This window comes from Sus scrofa, chromosome 7 (genome assembly GCF_054392235.1).
Source record: "Sus scrofa isolate SSC_HxYL_T2T_F1_AM1 chromosome 7, Sscrofa_HxYL_maternal_Yorkshire_Landrace_v2.0, whole genome shotgun sequence".
NCBI classification, from domain to species: domain Eukaryota; kingdom Metazoa; phylum Chordata; class Mammalia; order Artiodactyla; family Suidae; genus Sus; species Sus scrofa.
This window is the reverse complement of record NC_139389.1, coordinates 134,588,411-134,612,257: the sequence shown is the minus strand read 5'-3', so window position 1 is coordinate 134,612,257 and position 23,847 is coordinate 134,588,411. Positions and strand designations below refer to the sequence as shown.

The following is a 23,847-nucleotide window of genomic DNA, read 5'->3' as shown; positions in this document are numbered from 1 at the left end:
TGATGCTGCAACCCCGCTTCAAACGTACAACCACAGGCCTCTAGCTGAATTCATTCTTCCCCTCGATACTGTGGCAATAAATAAATAAATAGCAGAAGACTCAAGAAACAAGCAAAGAGCCCAGAAAACTGCCAATTTCAGTTCACCCGCCTCTGGATGCTCAGGACTGGCAGCTGCAGTCCCGTACCCTGGGAGTCGATCATAAGCCATACAGGGCTCCTCCCTCAAGAGCAAGGGCAGCGGGCTTTTGCCTTTTCTCCTCAGGGCACCTGGCGTCCCCACGACATCTGTAACAAGCATCTGGGTGCCATTACCACCAGCTGTGGCGACCAGATGCCTGGGACAGTCCTGATCCCATGAAACGCTCATAAAACACCTAACTTACCACAGGGCTGGAAGGGCAGAGGGCAACACACCACCTCACTCACAGCTGATGGAGGAGGAACTGGCACAGCCTCTCTGGAGGATGGATGGCAGTATGAACCCATGCAAAAATGAAGAGACTTTTGACCCCAAATTGCAATCCTAGGTGCTCATTCTACCACTACCCTTGCAGGTAGGTAAAAGGACATAGGTTAGTTCCAGTCTGCTGTTAATACAGATGACATTTCAGTGACCACCAGCTCAATAAACTTAGAGTCATAACCAGAGTACCATAATCAGGACATCATGAAACCAGCACAAAGCAGAAGCAACTTTTTTTGGCCCCGCCTGCTGTCTGCAGAAGTTCCCGGGCCAAGGCTCGAACCCACATGGCCCAAGTCGCTGCAGTGACAACGCTGAGTCCCTAAGCGGGGCCAGCTGGGAGCTCTGGAGCGAGGCAACTTTACGTCCATGTGCCAATGTGGAAAGACCAGGATGAGGTGAGGGCGTGTCAAGCGCAAAGCGAGGTGTGACGAGCATACGCAGAACAGCCATCCCTGCCCTGCGGCAGAGCAAAGCCCACAGCAATGCCAGGCGGCTTAAGACACGATGCAAGGCTCTGTTTTTCTAGAAGGTAATTGGGGCATTCTCTGCAGGCAAGGGCCCTGATTACGGCTGGAGATGAGGCGCAGCTGGGAGAAGGGGGAATGTCGGGGACGTGAGAATGGGAAAGCCGGAGCACTAGCTCGGGTGACTGGGAGGCGCTGCACCCTCACTGGCAGTGGCGACAGAGGAAGACACTCGGGGAACTTCAGAACAGCCGTGCTTCTCATCTGAGGAGCAGAGACAGCAGCGCCGTCCACCAAGGAGAAGGGGTGGGCAGAGACCCGCGTCTCGGACACGCTGTTCCGCGGTTCTGATGGGCGCAGGGGTGGCGCAGAGCTCAGCTCCGGGGCGCACCGGGGGCCCACAGGTGACCGGAGCCCCGGTTCGGGGGTTAGCTGGTCCAGGGAGGGCGAGCCCAAGGAGGGTAAGGCTGGTGGTCGGCTTAAGGCCGCAACAGGGCCACGCGTCCTCGGCAGGCCGTCCTGGGAGACGGGCTCCACGCGGCGCAGGACCAGAGAGTAAGTGGGGACCCTCCGTGCGCCTGTCCAGGCCCCACTGAGGCCCAGGCTCGAAGCGGCCGCAGAGACGAAGGAGCCTGGTTCTACGTCCGGCGGGAGGGGAGACCGCGTTCGCCTCTGACTTCCCGCGCCGGCACCGAGCACGGTCCTGGTCCCGGGCACGCGGAAGCAAGCGCGAGCCTCTGCCAGCAGGGAACCGGGGGGCTGGGGACCCCACCTTGGAAGCAGGGGGCGGGGCCTGTCCACCCGCCCGGCAGGCAGCGGGCAGGCGGCGGGCAGGCAGCGGGACGCAAGGCGCCCCCGTGTGCAGGGTCCTCCCCTCCAGGAGAGGGGGCCGGGGCCTGGGCCCGAGCCTGCCCTCACCTGCCTGGACGCCCGCGGCGGTCTGCGCCGATCCTGGAAGCCTTTCCCCCAGCTCCCTCCGAACCCCGTTTTTGCCTTGGCTGTTCTTCCAAGTCAGACAAGGCCGAGCCCACACAGCCTCCACCCCGGCCCAGAGCCCTGGGCTAAGGATCCGGCGTTGCTGCAGCTGCGGCTGCGGCTGCGGCTGCGGCTGGGACCCGCTCCCCAGCCTGGGAACTTCCTTATTAGGCCCGTGGGTGTGGTGAAGGGAGGGCGAGAGCGCGAGAGGCAGGCAAAGCCCAAAGGGCCCCTTCTGGAGCCCACCCTCGCCCCGGGAGGCCGCCTCCAGAGCCCTGAGGCCCTGCGCTCCTGCCCGCACCCCCTCGGGCTCGCCGGCTCCATCTCCGGGCGGAAAGCCGGCGCTCAGGCCTGGCACACGCTCCCCACGCTCTGAACCCGGAGTCACACTGGGGCCTCCCTCAGGTCTCCTCCTCCTCTTCGGTGCCGTCTCTGGGCAGCACCGGGCACGCTCTGCCGTGACACTTGGCGCTGTGACCGAGGCTACCAGGCGAGGAACTCAGAGAAGCGCCATGGGAACGCCTCCCACACCAGGCAGAGTCACCGCCGCACAGCGTTCATCTTCACTGCTGCGGGAGGCAACGACAGAAGTTCCCCAGCCAGGAATCAGATCCGCACTACAGCAGTGACAACGCCAGGGCCTTAGCCCGCTGCCAGACCAGGGAGGCCCCTGGAAGTCCGGTGTTTAACAGAAGTAGTGCCCCAGCCGTGCCTCTCTGCTGCCACAGCGCAGGGGCTGGACAGGGCCAGCATCCTCACGCCAAAGCCCGCTCAGGCCGAAAGGAGCAAAACCACTGATGGGAAAAAATTCCTCTCATTGACCTATACGTTTAAGCACTCAACTCCTGCAAACTCTACAAACTCATGTTCCTCAATCGGATCCCAACCATACGATTACAGGTTATAAATAAAAACATAGTTCAGGTAGAGCTAGAGGCTAAAGACAGGGTGCGCAGCCAGCGCTGGGGGACGGGCCCTGTCGGCAATCCCAGGGCCACTGCCCAAGGCAGGGAAACCGGCCTGGGACCAGGGAGGCAGGGAGGTGCTGCTTTGAGGAGAGCGGAGGGCCAGGGCATTCTTTCGGTTTCATAGTTTATTACATCAACGGCTTGAAAATTTTTATTTAACTTCAGCAAATATTGGAAATAGAAAAATGAATTCTGCAGAATTTCACAAATAAATTTTTAAATCTCTACTAACAAATGTTATCATTCGATGGCTAAGCAATTATAATGCTATGGACATTCACCACAATGAATGTGCTGAAATAGAAAACAGGCAGAAAGAGACATTAAAATATTACTTACAACAGCATTATTACAACGTATTCTCTTTAAAATTCCAACATGGATTTTTATCACTTCAAAAGATATACAGCATTTCCATTATATTTGCAAACTTAACCTTATACATCTTTTAAAATCTTGAAAAATTTTTAAGCAATCTAAAAAGCACTTAGCAAAGTTGATAAGTCTACACAATGGAATACGAGCCGCTCCGGTATCAGGTTTAGGTTTAGTTTTAGGAGAAGGCGGCTGTAAACACTCATTATCATACAACATGCATAGACTGTACTGCCCTTCCTTCTTCCCAACTGCGACCTCACCGCAATTGTGCTTTGCTAGAATTAGGAAACGCTGCAGAGACCGGGAGCGGCAGCAAGAGGGTTTGTTTCTGAGCACTGCACGCGGTCACCAGATTCCAATTAGCTAACTACCTTGAGTCAACATGAGGCAGAGTCTCCCTTGACATTGAGAGCCTGCGTCCTGGGTCACTCGATCAGACACAGGCCGGACAAGAGAAACGAGGCTCTCGCTCGAGGTGCTGCCATCTGCCCTCTGTCACGGAAGCAGGGATCCAGCTAGTGTAATGCACTATTTGGCTTATTTTTGGTAGGCAATTATACCAATAGTACATCTGATGTTCAGAAAGACAAAAATAGGGCGTAGCTGCAATTTAAAGTGACGATGAGCACTCAGAGGGGTGCGTGAGAACGAGCAAACCTTAGATGCACGCGACAGCTGCTTAGTCAGTCTACCACGTAAGCTTTAAAACGCGATTTCTTCTCCATGTTCTGACCAGAGGTTTGTGACGACCAAAGGAAGGATCTGATAGGTTGAAAGCTATCAGCAGCCGGCTTGAGGAGCCGCGTCCGGGTGGGGGTGGGGTGGGCGTCACACCAGCCTCCGGCGCCCACTGGCACCGGCACCGCCTGGGCGCCAGCCCAGCGGAGGCCCGGGGCCTCGCGGTGAAAGGGCTGTGTTACAGTCCCCGTTGCTGCTGCAGGCTGTCCCCACGAGATTCAAGTAACAAGGCGTGTAAATGAGTAAGTGAAAAAAATTTTACCTAACACTTTACACATCTACATAAAATTAAATAAAACAAACTTTTAATGCATATGCAATACAATTTATATCTTTTAGGATTTCTAAACTAAAAGTTAAACTATCATTTGCTTCAATGGTACTATATTTTGTACAATAACTTATACTTAGGAGAAAATTTCCACAAAAAATATATATATAATTATGACATTCACATTGATAACTTTTAAGAAGACAAAGCTTAAGTGAACACTGCATCCGCAGCGGCTGTCCCTAAGGACCCTCACGCATCCAAACAGACCTGCTGATGCTCTGAAGTCTGGATCTGCTAAAAGGGGTCTTCCCATAAATGAGACCAAGTCACTCGGCTTCTAAAGCGAAGTGATTTCTTGCACTTAGAACATCACTGCAAAGACAGTGTGACGAACCAGCTGAAAACACAGTGCTGTCTCGTGCACGAAGCGACAACGAAGGCAGTCAGGCAAAGACAACTATCATTCTTCCTGCTGGCAAATGAAAACGACATGGCCCTTCGCCTTGGACAGAAAGCCAAACTTTCCGCCGCTCTTACTCATCGCCAGCACACCAGCACAGGGACTCCGCCGGAGACCGCCTGGGGCCAGGAACCAGGTAAGGGGGGTGCCCAGCAGAGCCGGAGGCCTGGCGCTGCCCATGTGCTGGCCGTGCCACACAGGATCCAGCATCGAGCCTTCAAAGCGCTGCCCACCAGGATCCATTCTTAAGGAAAACAGTCTGGGGGGAAGAGAGGAACAGCGCCCCAGGCGCGAGAGAAGCCCCCGCTGCAAACTGCCTACCGCTTCCGCTAAGAGGCAGGAGGTGGTGAGAAGAAGCAGGGAGAAGCTAAAGCTTCCATCAGGCCCGGTGCCCCTTGAAGCGACGTGCAAAGCACACGTCGCCTCCTCCCCGTGCTCTTCCTGCCGAGTTCCAGTTACGCAGCAGGCTCGTGATAAAAACCACAACGGAGCCCGCGTTTGGCTAGTGTTACCGTGCAGCGCCTGTCGGGCAGCAGCGGTCAGCTGGGACTGCCCTCCTCTCTGCTGAGCTCTTCCTGCACCGAGGGGCACCTGGCGAAGGGACAGGTCCCGTTTTACTCCCCTTTCGAATGATCTTTCTCCCGATTTCACAAAACAATCCAGGTTTCTCGCTGAGCCTCCTCCTAAAGAGGAAGTCAGCTGACTTAAAAAGAAAAAAGAAAAAAAAGCCAAGGTGCTTGGGAGCCATAACATCAAATTTTAATTGCATATTTCAAAATTTTAACAATTTTGTTTATGCCTTAAAGCATCTGCAGTTTTTTTTTCCTTTTTGGTATTGAAAGCAAGAAAAAATATCGAAATGATGCAAAAACCAGTAACAAAAACAAGCTCCTTCAACATATTTAGTGCAGGCTGAACAGACCGTGGGGCTGGGAAACAGGGGATGCTAGAACGCGGTGCAACAGTCTGCCCTCGACCCCTCAGCAGGCCCACGGTCTGGCAAGAGAACAAAAGTGATTCTGGAAGTTTTAAAACAATGATTAAACATCTGTACTTGTTCCCAGTCCAACCAAAAGGTACCACACACCGCTTTTGTAGACTTTTCTTTCCATCTTGGTCTCACGAGAACCAGTAACCGTCACCTCCTGTCCTGCACAGTGAATCACACTGAGAGGATGGTGCTGGCGTGTCACAAGCACACCAAGGACACAGAGGCTACGTGGAGTGACAGGCATACCAAGAGGTCAGGGAACAGACACCACGTAGCTCTTACAAAACCATCGCCAGCTATTCTAAGGCCTTTATTATTGCCCTACCCTGACGTTTACAATCTGCACTCTGTCAAGAATCTGCAGCACGTTCTCCCCTGTCTCCTAACCTCAGTGATGTCATCTTTGGCAAGCAATAAACTTCAAAGAAGAAATAAGACACTAAAACAGAAAAAGGGTTGATAACGTGGTTGCCAAAAGGAGAAGGCACCAATTCCAAATGTACAAGCACCAGGTACAGTGGTGTGGACCAAATCTCTTGGAGCTGGGGGGCGGGGGGCGGGGGGGGGGGTCAGGAAAGACAGGGCGGCACCCGTCCTGGGATTCCAACGCTGAAAGCTGAAGGCAGAAAGTGTGGAGGGCCCCGTTCCCTTAGCTAGTGTCCAAGGGCAGCTGCTGTGAGTGAGCCTTGGGCCTGGCGGAGAGGGAGAAGGGACGGGGGAGACCGACGCTGACTCGACTTGTGAAGCATCACTACACCTGCGTCCAGGGAGACGGGAGTTGCACCGGGACGTCTGGCACGACACGGGTGATGATGCAGCTGCAGTGTACTGTGATTTCCACAGAGCATGATGTCACCTAGGTGGGTGCCTCAGAGAAGGACAAAGGGAGCTTCCTAGAAGGCCAACAGGGTCCCCGGTACTCTGAAAATTACATGATGCACAAGGTAGAGGTTGCAGGCCATGCAGGAACAGAGTCGCCCCTTCCGAGTCGGCTACCTGTTCTGAAGCTGCTGACGGGAAGAGCTGCCGTCGGCGGGCCCGGAGCCCGGAGCCCGGGCCTAGGCGGCCCCGAGCCGCAGGAGGCGCGCGGGCCACGGGGCTGGCCCAGCACGGAGGCGGAGGGAGAGACGCCACGGAGCTCTCCGGGGAGTGGCGCCAGCACAGAGGAACGAGCGAAGAATTAAGGCAGATGCAGCACAGGACTGGAAGTGTATGCCTTTTTGGTAATAGCTGCTTGTCCACAGAGATGTGATGCGGATGGCTAGGTGGTGTCTGGTACACCTGAGTCCTGGGAAACACCGTCGTCCACACCGAGTGCTCAAGGCCTCAGAGCTGCTCATGAGGCAGATGCGAATCTGACGTCAAGAACAGAAGCAGCCTGAGGAGAGAGAGAAAACTGAGCCAAAGAGCAGCTAAACAACACAGACTGCCCGCTCTGGCCTAGGGCACCCGCCCTGTGCTGTAAACACGGCCGCTCCCAAGAGCAGGGCCGGACTGCAGCCTCTGCCGCCACGGGCCGCACTCAGCTCCCGGCTCCGCACGTTCCAGCTGGGCCTTCTTGGACAAGCTTCGGTTTCCTCATCAGCTGAATATACATAACGAGGTCTGCTTCAGAGGATTAAATAAAAATACCTGAACTGGGCATATCGGCACAGTACCTGGCAAACTACCGTGCTCAGGTGCCTTAGCATCGGCTGGAGGGGATCCTGTGGTACCCACCCCGTCCCACGCACGGCCCCAGAGCACCTGCTGCCGGGATACAGAAGACACCTGATCCCGCAGGATCTTCTTTTTTTTTTTTTTTTTTTTTTTTTTTTTTGTCTTTTTGCTATTTCTTTGGGCCGCTCCCGCGGCATATGGAGGTTCCCAGGCTAGGGGTCCAGTCGGAGCTGTAGCCACCGGCCTACGCCAGAGCCACAGCAACTCGGGATCCGAGCCGCGTCTGCAACCTACACCACAGCCCACGGCAACGCCGGATCATTAACCCACTGAGCAAGGGCAGGGATCGAACCCGCAACCTCATGGTTCCTAGTCGGATTCGTTAACCACTGCGCCACGACGGGAACTCCTTTTTTTTTTTTCTTTTTTCCTGCAGGATCTTCTTGATAAGCTTCAAAGACAGTCCGTAACTCTGTACTCATTTTTCTAAGACTGACTCTCAGACCCAAACCTAAAGGTGTCACTCTATGCCCACGGTGTCTTACTGTTAAGGAAAGAACTAAGCTAAAGAGCCCTAAACCTGAAAACAGTGGCACCTTCGGGTGAACTACAAACCTAAGAGGACCGGTGTTAGTGAAATTGGAGGTTCTCCTGACCAGTAACACACCCACCCAATCGCTCTAGAATTGTAAGTGAGACTCACTATCTCCAATCCAGCGGCTGCTGGTGTCCCTGTTTTTTTTCTTTTGCCACACCTGCGGCACATGGACGTCCCCAGGCTAGGGGTCGAATCAGAGCACAGCTGCCAGCCTACACCACAGCCAAAGCCATGGCGACACTGGATCCTTAACCTGCTGAGCGAGCCCAGGGAGCGAACCCACATCCTCATGGACACCACTCGGGTTCTCAACCAGCTGAGCCACAAGGGGGACTCTCTTCTGTGCTTTTCCGACCCTCCCTGAGCTTCGTCCTTGGCCACCCAGACAAGTCCCAAAAGCTCACCCCCTTGGGTATGCTCTCTCCTTAGCGCTAAAGGAAGACAGACTGCCACGTTACCAGAACTTCTGCAATTCGGAGGCCTCCTCACTGTTCATGCTCATACCACCTGAAAGCTGAGGGCAGGCAGGACCCCAGCGGGCGCCTTTCTGAACTGGGGCCTCCACAGGATAAAGCAGAATAGGGAATTACTAGGACACTGAGCTCTGAGCACTGATTGGACAGACAATTAACCAGCTCCCTTGGCGCCAGTGGACAAAGAGAAGCAGCTGGTCCTTAGAGACCAATTTCCGTCTGCAAACTGACGTACGGAAAGCAGAAGACCAGGACGGTGGAGCAGGAGGGGCTGGTCTTCTGTTGGAGAACATACACAACGAGGAAAAATGTCACTCCTGCCAAGTCTGATGCTCCTTCCCCAGGAAGCCTCATCTCTGCACCCTTCCTACAGTGAACCCAGGTCTTCAAGGAAGTCAATTTGTTGCTAAAGGGGCAATCAGCCCTCAGACCAAAACCACTGCGGAGAAAGATATCAGCACCTTTGTTTGGGTCCTGTGCGCCCCGTTCACGGGCCAGAGGGCGGGCGGGCCATGCCTGGGGGTGACTCGGGCAGCCACTCACACTGCCAACAGTCTAGACTTTAAACACTTATCACAAAGATTTTCTGCTAGAAGACTCTAAAAAGTCTAATTCTAACAAAATTAGATACTGACAGATGTAGTATCCGTCAAACTGGCACAGAGGCACCATGGGGACTGGCCGAGCCAAGTTCTCTTCCTCGTGGGCGCACACGCGTGCGGGCCGGCAGGGCTGGGCTGCTGCTGCCGCAGCCGGGCTGTGAGAGCACAGGCAGCACAGGCAGCGCAAAAGACGGGACTTCAACTCTCCCTGCCCGTCTGGGAAGTGAGCTGAGACAGTGAACAGGACGTAAATCCTTACGTCACCCAGGGAACAGGTTCAAATGCACAGTGAATGGCAATGACCTCCTCCCAGCCCTGCTCCCCCTCCTGGGGGTGCGGGGGGAGGGGTGTCAATGGGCAGAAGCGCAGGTGAGGCGGTGGGGCCACGACAGGCGGCCTCAATCGTCCGGCCACCACACCCTGGAAATTCCAGTAGCACAGGACCCAGCATGATTCCCGTCGATACGTAAGCCCCTCAGCCCCGGACAGCAGTGAAGCCTAGGAGGTCTGGACACGCGAGGCAGACCAGGAGCCTGGGGACTCGCTGTGCCGACGCCCCAGGACGTTCAGAGGCAACCCACTCTACAGGACTAGGCTCTACGATCCTCAGGGCGTTCCACACTTACTGTCTGGGCACAGCTGTGACTGTGCTCAAGGGAACACTGGCAGAGGGGCCGCTGTGCGGCTGGAATGCCCTGCGGCATCCAGGATGGAGTATGGCGACGGGAGTAACACACAAGGTGCCACAAAGTGGTGGCGTCCACACACACATTACGGCACCTACAGTAACAGGCAAGTGGAGTGACTGTCGCAGCTGAAACCTCCACGTCTTTCTCTGGCTGACAGCGCTCCCAAGGAGGAGGGTGAGCAGAGGGCCGAGACCTCCCGAGTTACCTCGTCCTCCTCGTCGGGCATCTTGAGAGGGTTCTCTGGGGACTTGACAGGCCTCTGGTTGCTGGGACCATTGGTTTCTTCTTTCCCGTGTTCTGCCTCCCATTCTTGTAAAACTTCATCTATGTTGAAGCGGCGTCGATAATTTACAAAAAAGTTTTTCACTTGTACCACTGATTTGTTCCCGATCACATCTGAGATTGCCTGAAAGTCTCGGCCATATTTCCTGATGGCTAAGCGTGTAAGAAAGCAGTTTTTTCAGCACAAGAGAAAAACAGTAAGACACACACACAATTGAGGTTTACCCTTACCCAGATAAGGACACAGAGGCTTCGCTAGCAGGCACCACCCCAGTGCACTGGCCCCACGGATGAGAGAAGCGGCCCAGTGCTGGTGCTGATCAGCAAAGCTCAGGGTGTCTCTGTCACCCAGGAGTCCCTGTCTCCCATCACATGCCACAAGGTAACTAGGGTCACCCAGCAATCGCCCTGGGTGCCTTGCAGCGTCCCCAGGACCTTCGATCTTACAGCCCTAACACTCAATCTGTACTTTCTGACTCTTCAGAACCCAAAAAGTAGCTGCTAAAATGAAAGACCTTCAGACACGGAGGTTTCTGGGTTAGTTTTACATCTTGGGAGACAGGGGAAAGGAAACACATCAGGCCCAAAGGGACGGCCGCTGTCCGGCGAGGGGGACGTGCCCCAGAAGAGTGCCATCCCCTGAGAAGGCGCTTCAGCCTCAAGCAAGTGCCAGGAGCAGGATGGGGCATGACTGTTTCCTCAAAGCGACCACCATTCCCAAGCTCTCTGTGAGGGGCCTTCCTCCTACCTTGCACGGCCAGAAGCTGCTCCTCCGTGGTCCAGCGTGCGTTACACTTCTGAATGACCTGGGTAATCAAACAGGTCCCGTCAGCAACTGCGTTTCCCTGCGGGGACTGACGAGTCTCTGTCTCCTATCAGAATTTTAACCTCAACTAGGTTTACAAAAGTATGTCTCTACCTTTCCTTCTAAGAGATGTATTATTTATTTCGCATAAAACTTGGGTGCAACTTCAAAGATGACGTTTACGCAATCCTACCTCTGGAAGCCGATACGGTTCTATTCCGCCATCAAGTTTTTCTTTGAGAGCACTGTTTGTCTGTTTAATATTCTGAATCTAAGAGAGAGAAGATTTTCACTTTAAAAACAGAAGACATTTTTAAAGGTAGGAAAAGAAGGCAAAAGGAAATGGAGCTCCCTGGTGGCTCAGCGGGTTAAGCACCTGGCGTCATCACTGCCATGGCATGGTCAATCTCTCACCCGGGCACTTCTGCGTGCTGTGAGTGCCGCCAAACCAACAAAAACGAAACCCAAACCAAGAGGAAAGAAGTTCCTGCCCTGTGTGGTGGCCCAGTGTCCTTGGAGAGCGTCAAACGAGGCTCTTGAATTGACTCGCTTAGGGCAGCAGGAGGGATGGTGACAGGAAGTCCCGTGTGTACCCCCAGTCCACCCCTTCAGGGCAGCGGGTCCCCAGAGCAGCAGGTCACATGCCTGGCATCTGACACACAAGACAGAGGCTGTGCCTGGGCACAGGTGGAGAGAAGGCACAGAGCAAAGGCAGAAGAGGCAAGGGCTGCAGGGCCTCACAGAGCCCCGAGCACCACACCAATTCCACACGGGCAGGAGCCCGCATGCGGATGTCTTTAAGGGGCGGGGGGGAGAGAAAGCAATAGTTTGCTTGTCCACAGGCCTAATTTTGAGCGACTGTAACTTCTTCATTTTCTCCCAAATTATCTTTTCCACATTCTGGCTTTGATTCAGCGAACAACCTACTCTTTCAGGGCCCCTGACGACTTAAAAGAGAGACACAGACAATAGGAACCACTCAATCAACCCCGGCGGCTCCTTCCTTCCGCACAGACTCCACTGTCAGCAGAGGGCGCTGCTGAGCCAAGCGCTGGGCAGTGGACCCCCCCCCCCCCCCCGCCATGGGGGTTCCCCTTGGAAACACCACTTGAGCAAATAAGCAAAAGCCAGCAGAGGAGAAGGTTCACATTCCCAAGCAAAACATCAAAGACACCCAGGAGCAGAGGGCGCCCTCAAAGGCGCAACTTTTACTGCAGCAAATGAAGACCCGCGGGACGGCGGAGGCGGAAGGGGCGGAGCAGAGCGGGCCGGGGGTGAAGGACACGGGCCGGGGGTGAAGGACACCGTCCGAGGCGCACTTTTTAATCCTTCCCTCTGCTCTTTAACAGGTTTGTTTGTTTGTTTTAAATTCTACTTTCAGGAGCTCTCTGATGGCCTATCAGGGCGAGGCTCCTGCATTCTCACTCCCGTGTCTCTGGTTGCTGCTGTGTGGTGTAGGCTCCATCCTAGCCCAGGAGCTTCCACGTACTGCCTGTGTGGCAAAAAGGAAAAAAGAAGAAAAAGAAAACAAAACACCCAAACCAAACGAGAACCTGAAATAAATGCTGCAACTCTCATTAAAAAAAAAAAAAAAAAAATTCTACTTTCAACCCCTCACATTCCATAGATTTCCAGTCTCACAGGCCCTCTCCTCCTGTCTCACTTCCTTCACAGGCTGTGTGTCTGTGGGCGTGCACAGTACATAGTGTGCACACTGCCTGGCGATTAAGCAGCATGCACTCTGCAAGGAGACCACCTGTTTAACACACGCATTTTCTCTCTCAAATCCATGGATAAAGAAGCACAGAGATTAAATGAGTGGCTACAGGGTAAAGTATCCACCCATTCTGAACTAGAAGTTAGCTCTAAATTCTCATTACCTACACGTCTGCTTCTAATCACTTTCCAAATTAGAAATGTCCAGTGTTTACTAATCTGCATAAGAATAAGGGCTACGTGCCAGCATCATGCCAACCTGAAAGGAAATCAGGGTGGCAACAAGCTGGATAAGAAAAAGGATACAAAAGTAACCAGTATTCAAAGAAAAAAACAAACAAAAAGCCTCCTGCCTTACCTGGAGCTCCTGGTTGAACACAACTTTCTTTCGTGCTCCACTGGGCACTCAGTGACCCTTCTCTAACTCGGACTGTTGGGACCGCTTCCTCCTCGCCACCCGGAAAGACCTGACTGTGTTCTGGCTAATCTGGCAGCAGCCCCACAGAAAGTCTAGCAGGTTCTGCTGAGGCAAAAGCTTTTCTTGCTAAAAGGGACAGAGGGTCAGCTCCCCTGCCCCTCCTCTTCTTACTGCTCTGAGTGCAGACTGTAAGGTTACAGGCTGGCTTCTGCAGCTTCCAGTGGGCGGCAACAAGCAGGAGCAGAAGCCCAGAAACTAAAGTCTCTGAGTCCCTGAAAGCATCGCTGAGCCGAAGAAACCACCGACGCCGGAACTTCCGGCTCTCTGATAAAAAGAAACCCTTAACTGTTAGGTCAGTCAGGTTTTCTCTTATCATCAAACGTGGGGCACCAGAGTACGGCGTGCCCGGTGAGAATGCCTGCGGCCCCGAGCCTGGCAGTGCCGCTGGCAGCAGCCCTCAAGGGCCTCGGCGGGTGAGCCTCCTGTCTCCAGCCGGTGAACCCTGAGCAGTTCTCTTCAAATAAAGAAGCCCTGCTCTTGACCCAGCTCCGAAACCAGACTCTGCCTCGATCACGCTGAACCAACAACACCTCCGTGGAGCAAAGGGCCCTTCCTTCTTGGACACGTGGAGACCCAAGAGCAAAAGCACCAGGACCAGCAAGGGGCCCCGGGTCCCTCGAGAGGAGGGCATGCAGGCCCAGGCAGCCCCCACATCTGGGCACCGGGCGGGCAAGGACCCATCGCCTCACCTGGAAAGAGGCCAGAGAGATTAACTGATTCTCCTAAGATCCTAAGGCAGCCGTGACAGCAGCCGAGATGGAGGCCAGTCCTGTGACCCTGGGGCGTGCTTGGTCCCCGACTCACTGCCTCCTTCACCAGAAGACAGACGGGGCCACAGACCCCCAAGGGAGCCATCGAGATAAACAAATAAAAAGTAGCAAAACCTAATTCAGAGTGGAGTGAGGTGACCAATGAGAGGATAACATGGGGCTATGGCGCTGAATCTGCACTTGAACTGCACTATGCAAAATCAGATTAAAAGGATGAACCATTTCTCATACCAGACACAAATAATAATCAGGAAAAGATTTAGTTTAACTATTTTTTTTTTTTTTAATAGCTGTCCATGCAGAAATTCCTGGGCCAGGGATGGAACCCAAACCAGAGCAGTGACAATGCTGGATCCTTAACCACTGAAAGAATTAATTTATTTTTATTCTTTTTAGGACCACACCTGTGGCATATGGAAGTTCCCAGGCTAGGGGTCGAATCTACAGCCACAGCACAACCAGAGGCACAGCCTATGCCACAGACACACCAGATCTGGGCCACCTCTGTGACCTACACTAGAGCTCATGGCAATGCCAGATCCTTAACCCACTGAGAAGGGCCAGGGATCGAACACACATCCTCAAAGACCTTATGCTGGGTTCTTAACCTGCTGAGCCACAATGGGAACTCCTGAAAGGATTAATTTTAAAAACAATATTCTTACAAGAGCACCAAAAAAGTACCAAAGACGCAGGAATAGTTTTAATAAAGGAAATTACAAGACTTGTTCACAGAAAATGACAAAATACTGGGAGAAACTGAGGGTCTGTGTCTGTGTCTGTGTCTGTGTGGGGATGGACCATGTTCCTGGATCAGGAGCTGTTAATTCACCACTGCGACCTATGGAGTCAATCCAATCCAATCCAATTCCAGCAGAGTTTATTCTTCTGGAAACTGAGGTTATGGAAACACAAGGGCCAGGAACAGCCAAGAGCATCTTGGAGGACGAACAATACCAGCCATCAAGATTTATGCCCTGTGTACACTAAGAAGCACAGAGTATGGGTGAAGAATGGACAAGCAGACCAAAGGAGCCTACAGAGAACCCCAACTCTGACCCCCACACACGAGGAAAACAAAGGTCCCACGGCTTTACAACAGGGAAAGGACGGTGATTTACTTACTTATTTATTTTGTAACAGCTGCACCTGTGGCACGGGGAAGTTCCAGGCCAGGGGTTGAATGGAGCTGCAGCTGCCAGCCTACACCACAGCCACAGTAGCAACAGATCCGAGGTACATTTTGTGACCTACACTACAGATTGTACAACACTGGATCCTTAACCCACTGAGCAAGGTCAGAGGTCAAATCCTCATTCTCATAGACGCTATGTTGGGTCCTTAACCCCCTGAGCCACAATGGGAACTCCAAAGCAACAATATCAAGATAGTATGTGGGCATGTTTGCTTGACCTCAGAAAGGTTCTTACAGAACTCAGAGTGCTAACCGTAAAAGAATGAGAAACTGGACTGCCCTCCAACAAAGAATTCCTCTTCATCAAAAGATACACCAAGAGAATGAAAAGGAAGGCCTCCAAACAAGACAGAGGAGACAATTCCCCCGCCGCCCCCATAATTCCACAGTGTTGTCACAACAGAATGGTGGGGGGAGGGTGCTACTGGCATCTGGTGGGTAGAGGCTAGAGATGCCACAGGGCATGGCCTCCTCATCCAGCCCAAGTGTCAACAGTGCGACAATTAGGAGACTCTGATGTGATGCAACCACAACTCCAGACATCGACGAAACCACCATGGGACACCGTCTGGCTCTGTCCAGTACACGCTGGACGTATGCGCACTCTGTCACCAGCAACGCACCCTTCTGCGTAGATCCAGCAAAGACACACACACAGCACCAAGGACCACAGAGAGGAAGCTTCCTTCCACAGTACTGTGTGGAAGATTCAAAAACGGGAAATGACCCAGAGGTCTCCTCAAAGCAAAATGAAGCACCTGTTGGGTGGTCCTACGGCAATGAGCTCTGTAATTACTTGAGTACATGTCACCTGTGGAATAAAAGCCACACCTAAAATGCACGCATGTGCACATACACACACCCCTACCCATCATTTTGTGTATATAAAATCCAAAAAAAGACAAAAATAAGTCCGAACAGGGGCCACCTACTGGGAGAAGCGGGGTAACGAGTGAGGGGGTTCGTGGAGCCTCTGAGGCAGATGCGTTTCTGGAGGGGAGCAGTGGCTGCCGGGAAATGAAGGGAGCACTGGAGGCATCATTCCACGTCCTGAGCCAGACAGAGGCCACGTGGGTGTGCTCACACTACGAGAAGTCACGGAGACTGACAGCTATCACCCAGGCTTTGACCTGGTGGGCCTCGGGTACCTGACGTTTGATCGAAACCAGCTCCATGTCCAGCTGTCTCAGCACCGTGGTAGCAGCAGTGGCATTGGCGGAAACGGCCTCGACGTCTTCTTGAGAGAGAAACATTCCTTTCGGAGGTTTCCTTTTTGCTCTGTTCTTAGCTTGTGTACTGTGTTTTTCTTTTTTGATCTGAGGAATTGTCTCAGTAGGGGGAACCTGCGTGATACACATATTTGATAAATGAGAAAATAAAAATTAAAATGCCAAATGAACAGTCGTAACAAGGATATTTTCTTAGCATGGCTTCAAACTAAGACACACACCATGCCATATCAAAACTCATTTCTACAAATTCTCATACACAGTTAACAGACAAAAACAGTGGCTACTGAACTCTGACTGAATAAACACTTCAAAGTAGACTCCACTTCCTCCCTGTACAGATACAGCCTCTTACTCTACAAACCTCTGACAATAAGCATGCCCAGCTTCCTGCAGTAAAAGAGGAAAGAAAAATAATCTGTATTCCCTTCTGGTGAGCTTGGTATAGACGCAGGAGTTATTTCATCCTGACAGTCCCCAGCAAGAGAGATGGACATATGGCCACAGAAAGAAAAAGAAAAAAAGACAGACTCAGTGCATATATGTATAACGACGTTTCACTTCTTTGAATCCTTACAGAAGTCTATATAAACATAAACTTCAATATGAAACGATAACATTTTTATACACTTTTTTTTTTTTGGTCTTTTTGCCATTTCTTGGGCCGCTCCCACGGCATATGGAGGTTCCCAGGCTGTAGCCGCCGGCCTACACCACAGCCACAGCAACGCGAGATCTGAGCCTCGTCTGCGACCTACACCACAGCTCTTGGCAACGCCGGATCGTCAACCCACTGAGCAAGGCCAGGGATCAAACCCGCAACCCCATGGTTCCTAGTCGGATTCGTTAACCACTGAGCCGCGACGGGAACTCCTATACACTTCTTTTTGATGACACAACTTGTAGGGCAACTGCATAAGTGCCTTCAAAAACTACATGCTGGAGTTCCCGTCGTGGCGCAGTGGTTAACAAATCCGACTAGGAACCATGAGGTTGTGGGTTCGATCCCTGGCTGCCCTGAGTGGGTTAAGGATCCGGTGTTGCTGTAAGCGATGGTGCAGGTCGCAGACTCGGCTTGGATCCTGCGTTGCTGTGGCTCTGGCGCAGGCTGGCAGCTACAGCTCCTATTCGACCCCTAGCCTGGCAACCTCCATATGCCGCGGGAGCGGCCCTAGAAAAGACAAAAAAAAAAAAAAACAAAAACCAAAAACTAGATGCTGTCACTTAAAAATGCATGATTGGGAGTTCGCATTGTGGCTCAGTGGAAACAAATCCAACTAGTATCCATGAGGATTCGGGTTTGATTCCTGACCTCACTCAATGGTAGACACGTAGGAAACAGAGCTAAAAACAAAAAAGAAAAAATGAAATTGATGTGAGTATCATCACCCGTCATCACCGTTACCATGTTGGGGATCTGGCGTTGCCGTGGCGTAGGTCACAGACTCGGCTCGGATCCCGCAGTGCTGTATCTGTGGTGCAGGCCAGCAGCTACAGTTCTGATTTGACCCCTAGCCCGGGAACTTCCATATGCCACAGGTGTGGCCCTAAAAAGCAAAAAGGAAAAGAAAATAAAAAAGCATGACTGCTTGTAGTTTTTTAAAATGCCTTCTCTAAAATCAAACCCTTTGGAAATGAAATGCGGTAAAATCTCAGCAAGGAAAGGATAGCATCTTATCGGTAATATTTGGCCAGCTGTTCATCAACTTATCCTGTTAGTATATCAACATTTGCTGATAAACCTGAAAATACACTGAGGCTTCTTCCTTCATATTAAAAACTGAGATAAAAAGACCACGAAAACTATGATGGCAGCAACAGCTCTTGAACATGCGGTAATAAACAATATGTAACAATATTCGCAGGCAACAGCCTATGTTGTGTGCTGGCCAGTAAAGGCTGCCCACTGTGTCTGTTTAGCAACATCTTAGTGCATAAAGAAACTAAGATTTAACCATTTTCTTTTTAAATCAGAAACCATGCCATACAAATAAAAATTACAGAAAGTAATAAAAAATCAAGGCGCTCTTTCATTTAAAACGTTCCATTAAAGAACCTAATAAATAACAATGCATCAAAACAAAGCTTACTAAAGACTTCAGATACAACTTGATTTCCCCAACAATGCAATGCAGCTAATCTTTCGAGTGACCTTGCTATTTGGACCGTCACATAAATCACTGCTAAGAGTGCCATCCCGAGTGAATTACCAGTTTCCTATGGGGTGATGTTTATTACCCCAAAAGAAGTCTTAAGAATGTATCTAGAACACTTTGACTCAGTAACTCAACTGCCAGACATTAATTCTAATGGAAAAAATTAAGTGCACAAATACATAGTTATGAGCTCAGCCAAAGGCAGAATGAAAAAGACCAAAAACCCGTATAAGACTAATTAACTCAATTACAAAAGACGTGCGTGCTAGAGCGGCACACAGTTATGCACACAGATACATGTGACATAAAAATACGTTCAAAGTAAATTTCACAGGCTATACAAATTACATAGATTCCTCTTTACATTTTTTACGAGTATAGATTCAGAATTGCGTGTGCGGGCACGTACACCGTGCAGAGGAGGTGGTCTAGAAAGGGTCCCCGACAGTGGTGATGGGCGGTGACACTGCACGTCATTTTCCTTGTTTCCTTTTTGTTTTGCTCTATTTCCTACGTGTCCACAAAAAGGCGTGGGTTAGTGTGTGATTTTAAAGTCTAGGTATGTCTAGGAGCTCTCTGGTGGCCCGGTGGTTAAGGATCTGGCGTTGCTGCTGCTGCTGCTGTGGCCTGGGTTCAATCCCCGGCCCCAGAACTTCTGCATGCTGTGGGCATGGAATCCGTCAATCAAGTTTAGCCTTTTTGTCTTTCCTCATACCCACACCGGGATCCAGGGCTCCAGCCTGAACCGAGGGGCTGACAGGCACTGGTGGGCAGAGAGCCCTCCTCCAGGACTGGCAGGGGCAGCCATCCCATCAGGGACCTGCGGCAGGCAGGGGTGGCTTCCGAATGGAGGTCAGGGTGCTGCATCTCCTCAGAGCCTCAGGGATCCAAGACTGCACCGCCCCCGCCCCCGCAAAAGGCTGAGACCATCCAGACACCCCACTGTTCTCAGGGCAGCCTTTACCAGAGAGTGCAGGCCCTGGCGGCTGCAGGAGAGCAGGGGCTGAGCTGAAGCCTGGTCCTCAGCAGGCCGCTTCCTAACCCACGGAGCGGACGGCTCAGGAGCGGAGGCGTGAGGACTGCTGCCGCTCATCTTTCCTCGTTAATACTGTCTTTTCCTTTAAGGCTTCCTTTACTCATATTTCTTGGCGAACAAAAACTTAAATTCTAAAAGGCAAAGTTAGTAAAGTTTAAAAGCCACATCATAAGAGTTCATGCTGTGGCTCAGTGGAAACGAACCAGACTTGCATCCATGAAGACATAGGTTTGATCCCTGGCCTTGCTCAGTGGGTCAAGGATCCGGCGTTGCCGTGACCTGTGGTGTAGGTCACAGACATGGCTCGGATGTGGCGTTGCTATAGGCTGGCAGCTGCAGCTCTGATTTGACCCCTGGTTTGGGAACTTCCATATGCCCTGGGTGGGGCCCTAAAAAGAAAAGGAAAAAAAAAAAAGCCACATCATGATGCCTCACACATGGCACTTGATATATGAGGCAGAATAAGAAAGAGGAATGTTTTACTTATGAAATCAGTCATAAAATTGATTTGCCGTAACAACATGAGGGGGAAAATACCTCCTTCTTGCTTTCCTTGTTTTGATCAATCTCAGCGTCAACTGGGTTAGTTCCGTTTGGGTCTTCTAGCTCATCCTCACTGGAAGACAAGACAAGTTAGTCGAAGATTATTTGGTATTAACTCTATTTAATACATAAATGGAAGCAATAAATTGATTTCATCACAGATTTAACACAAAGTTAGAGCATGTTTTTGTTTATATCCTTCCTATGTAGTATTTCTTACTAAAAAAAGAAAGACAGAGAGCAAGAGAAGTCCTGTGGGAGACAGGACCTTTATTGAAAAAGACGAAAAATGAGGAAGCGAAGGCTCGCGGAGGTCAGGCGGCCTGCCCCAGGCTGCCCACAGCTGAAACCAGCCGTGGTGGCAGCAGAACAACTCAGGGTTTCAAAAGTCAACGTCTCAGGGACGCACCCCAGCTGATACACCCATGGTGCTCCCCCCTCGCCCCCAGGGGCTATGGAGGTGAGAAGTGCTGGCTGAGGAGAGCGTGTCCGCGTCCAGCGGAGGGGAGAATGAGCCCGGAGGAGGGAGTCCCCCCAGGCCGGCCCCTATGTTTCACAGGCAGGTCCCGACAGAAAGGCAACAACCTCTCAGGTGCTCCTGCTGCAGCTGGCCAGCCGGCCGGGGTGCCCCCCTCCCACGTGCACCCAGAGAGGTGGAGGTGCAGGGAGAGGGCAGCAAAGTAGGATGGAGCTGGGCCCGCCAATGCTCTCTTCATTTCCTACTGAGGGTGACAAAGCCCAAGCTTTTCTGTTTCCAATGTAATTCTGATTTCAGCCTAGTAAAATGCACTTGTGTGTAGTAATAAACTTTGTAAACAGCAAACTGGACCTTAGGGTTGGTGCCGTGGCTTAAGAACTCAACTGCAGGCACAACGGGAGGAGTGTCTTGAAAGCACCGGAACACAGATTCGATCCCTGGCCTGGCATAGTGGATTAAGGGTCTGGCATTGCCACAGCCGCAGCTTAGGTTGCAATCTGTTCCCTGGTTCCAGAACTCCATATGCCAAGGGGTAGCCAAAAAAAAAGAATACAACTGCAGTAGCTCAGGTCACTGCAGAGTCTAGGGTTCAATTCCCAGCCCAGTGTAGCGGGTTAAAAGGATCTGGCATCACCACAGCTGCAGCTACACCTCAGGTCTCAGCTGGGGCTCAGAGTCAATACCTGGCCTAGGAACTTCCATATGTTGTGGGTGCGGCCATAAAAACAACAACAAAACCCTTAGCTTGGGAACCTCCATATGCCACAAGTGCAGCCCTAAAAAGCAAAAAAAAAAAAAAAAGGCAAAAAGAAAAAGTTGCTGTAACTCTAGAAACAAACTCAGGAGTCCCTGCTTGTGGTACAATGGGTTAAGGACTGGTGTTGCCGTGGCTACGGATGAGGTTCAGTCCACGGCCTGGGAATTTCCATATGCCGAGGATACAGCCAAAACCAACCAACCAACCTAACAAACTCAGTAGCATTTGCTACTTTTCTCTGGTTACAACGGGTACTGATCCATAAGTAAACTCACTGGTTACAAATGCTGCAGACCAAAAAACATGCAGGTGTGTCAAGGTCAACAAGTTTATGGAAATCTTACAGTTGGAAAGAGCTTTGAGGATGTCTCAGCATGACTCTCATTTTATACCTGCACCCAGATTTTCATTTATTTTTTGTCTTTTTGGGCCATACCCACGGCATATGGAGGTTCCCAGGCTAGGGGTCTATTTGGAGCTGTAGCCACCAGCCTATACCAGAGCCACAGCAACGCGGGATCCGAGCTGCGTCTGCGACCTACACCACAGCAATGTCATGGCAATGTCGGACCCATAACCCACTGAGTGAGGCCAGGGATCGAACCCACAACCTCATGTTCCCGGTCAGATTTGTATCTGCTGCGCCACAACGGGAACTCCCGTGCCCAGATTTTTAAATTCTCCCAAAGCGGTACTCAATTCATTGCCACGTTGTGTTCCCTTTCATTCGGAACCATAGAGCACTGTCCTGAGATGGGGCCGTGGGGACAACACAGTCTAGCCTCCTTCGTGTTGCTCTGCACTGTTAACCGATAAAATAGCATACATTAGAAAAGACAATTTTAAAAGCCACCTGTATTTCCACTAAAGCCAAACCCATGGATTATGTTAGCGACTGCCTTCCAGACTTACGCTTCCTCACTCTGGAGCTGAGGACAGAGGCCTGGGAAGGCCTGCCCTGAGCCCACGCGCGAGAGTCCGTCAGCAGACCCTCCCGGGGGAGCCTGGAGCTCCCTCTGTGGGAGAGCTCCCTCTGTGGGAGAGCTCTGTGCCGCACGTACGTGTGCGTGAGGGCGAGGACTACAAGCTCTCCTTAAACTGACCTCCTGCTCAGCAAGTCCTAAACCCCCCTCTCACTCACATACACAAGACGGACGCATCTAAGCTGTAGATCTTAACAAACAAAACATGAACACATGCCAACTGATTCTACTCAAACCTACCAAGTAAATTTCAACCTAGGAAATAATGGGAGGTTTCTACTTGAAGGAGATGCTGCAGGCGCAGAAGCAGCGTGGGAAGGCGCCCTCTGATCGGGACTGGGCCGCCTGCAGGGAGAGCGGCACGCCGAGGCTGGGGAACACGCGTGTGCGTTTGGGTTCCACCGGGAAGGTCCCTGCACCTTTCCTCGTGTACCCACTGGCTGAGCCGTTCCCGTGACCTCAAGGTCCCCTCCATGGCGAGACCCCGCCACGTGTGGTACCGACCTTTCCTCCCGCTCTCGTTTCTGCTTGCGAGCGTGGCGATCCATCACGCTGGTTTTAGTCCTCGTCTTCTTCCAGGAGTAGTAAAATTTCACCAGACTTGCTATAGACTTATCAGGAAGCTCAACATAAAAAATGAGTTGGTTTAGATCTAAAACTAATCTTTAAAAATCAAATGCGTTTAGATATATTTAATAAGGACCACTCTGCATATTCAGAAATGTCTTAAGTCACAGCCATTTTTCTCTGAATTCATAACAAAGCTTTCATCAATACATTTTAAAATGACTAAAGTTTGAACTGAACTCAGCTCATGAAAGACTGCAAAGTCAGTGTAAGATGAGTCAGTTTTCACACAACTAAAGTTTCTAACGTAACTTCCAGGTAATTTAAAAAAATTCATTTTAGCACTAATGTAACTTCGAGAAGCTTTCAGGGTAGAAGATAAGAGATGAGCAAACTCCCCAGGGAGACAGGGGCCCTGACACTCGCCCTCTTCGAGTGCCACCATGACCCCTGCCCGAGAGACACTCCGAGGAGCCCCAACGGGGGGACGGGGGTGGGGGTGGGAAGGGCTGCGCTCCAGCTGGGAGCTGGGAGGCGCTGGAAGAGCTTCACTCCCACCCCCAGCTCTCTGGTGAGCTGCTTTTCCTAAAGGGAGCTCTACTACAAACGGGTGGATGACAGTCCCTCCTCCCAGGCACTCGGGGCTGGGCTGGGCTGGGGACGACACGCAGGGTGCGCCTACTCACCATTTGCTGGATCCGATGGAATGTCTTCCCGTGAAAACTGAAGGCCTGCTCAAACAAGACTTTATCTTCCACAGTCCACTCATCTGGGAAGGGGGTGAAGTTGGGCAAATCAGCCAATGATTTTTCAATATTATGCTTATGCCAAAAGAGCATCCCAAGAGCCTAGAAAAACAGTATCAAGGAAATTTTTAGACCCACAACGGGAGGAACACTGACGTGGAAATGAGGCTGGCGAGAGGGGCAGGTGTACCTCTTCCCACCCACCAACGAACTCAGAGACGCCGCTAAGTGGCAGGCGCTGACAGGTGCCCTTTGCACACTCGCTAATCTCACTTTTCCAACTGGGACGCGGAGGTCCTGAGACACTGAGCAACGGGCCCCTGGTCGTAGCGAGGGAACTGCAGGAACAGCACAGCTCTGCGTCTGCGC

At 51.7% G+C, this 23,847-nt stretch overlaps 1 protein-coding gene across 2 annotated transcripts in view; it reads right to left on the bottom strand.

The window, feature by feature from the left end:
* Positions 1–2,985: 2,985 nt before the first annotated feature.
* RCOR1 (REST corepressor 1) overlaps positions 2,986–23,847 on the bottom strand; it is a 137,717-nt gene continuing 116,855 nt past the window's right edge. For both annotated transcript variants that reach the window (XM_001927777.7, XM_084970242.1), the window contains 8 exons: positions 23,419–23,580; positions 22,670–22,788; positions 19,942–20,020; positions 16,132–16,326; positions 11,018–11,095; positions 10,768–10,825; positions 9,943–10,172; positions 2,986–7,094 (listed from right to left, as the gene is read on the bottom strand). In XM_001927777.7, coding sequence (XP_001927812.4) covers positions 7,053–7,094; positions 9,943–10,172; positions 10,768–10,825; positions 11,018–11,095; positions 16,132–16,326; positions 19,942–20,020; positions 22,670–22,788; positions 23,419–23,580 — 963 coding nt within the window. In that variant the 3' untranslated portion in view covers positions 2,986–7,052. The remainder of the gene's footprint in view (positions 7,095–9,942; positions 10,173–10,767; positions 10,826–11,017; positions 11,096–16,131; positions 16,327–19,941; positions 20,021–22,669; positions 22,789–23,418; positions 23,581–23,847) is intronic.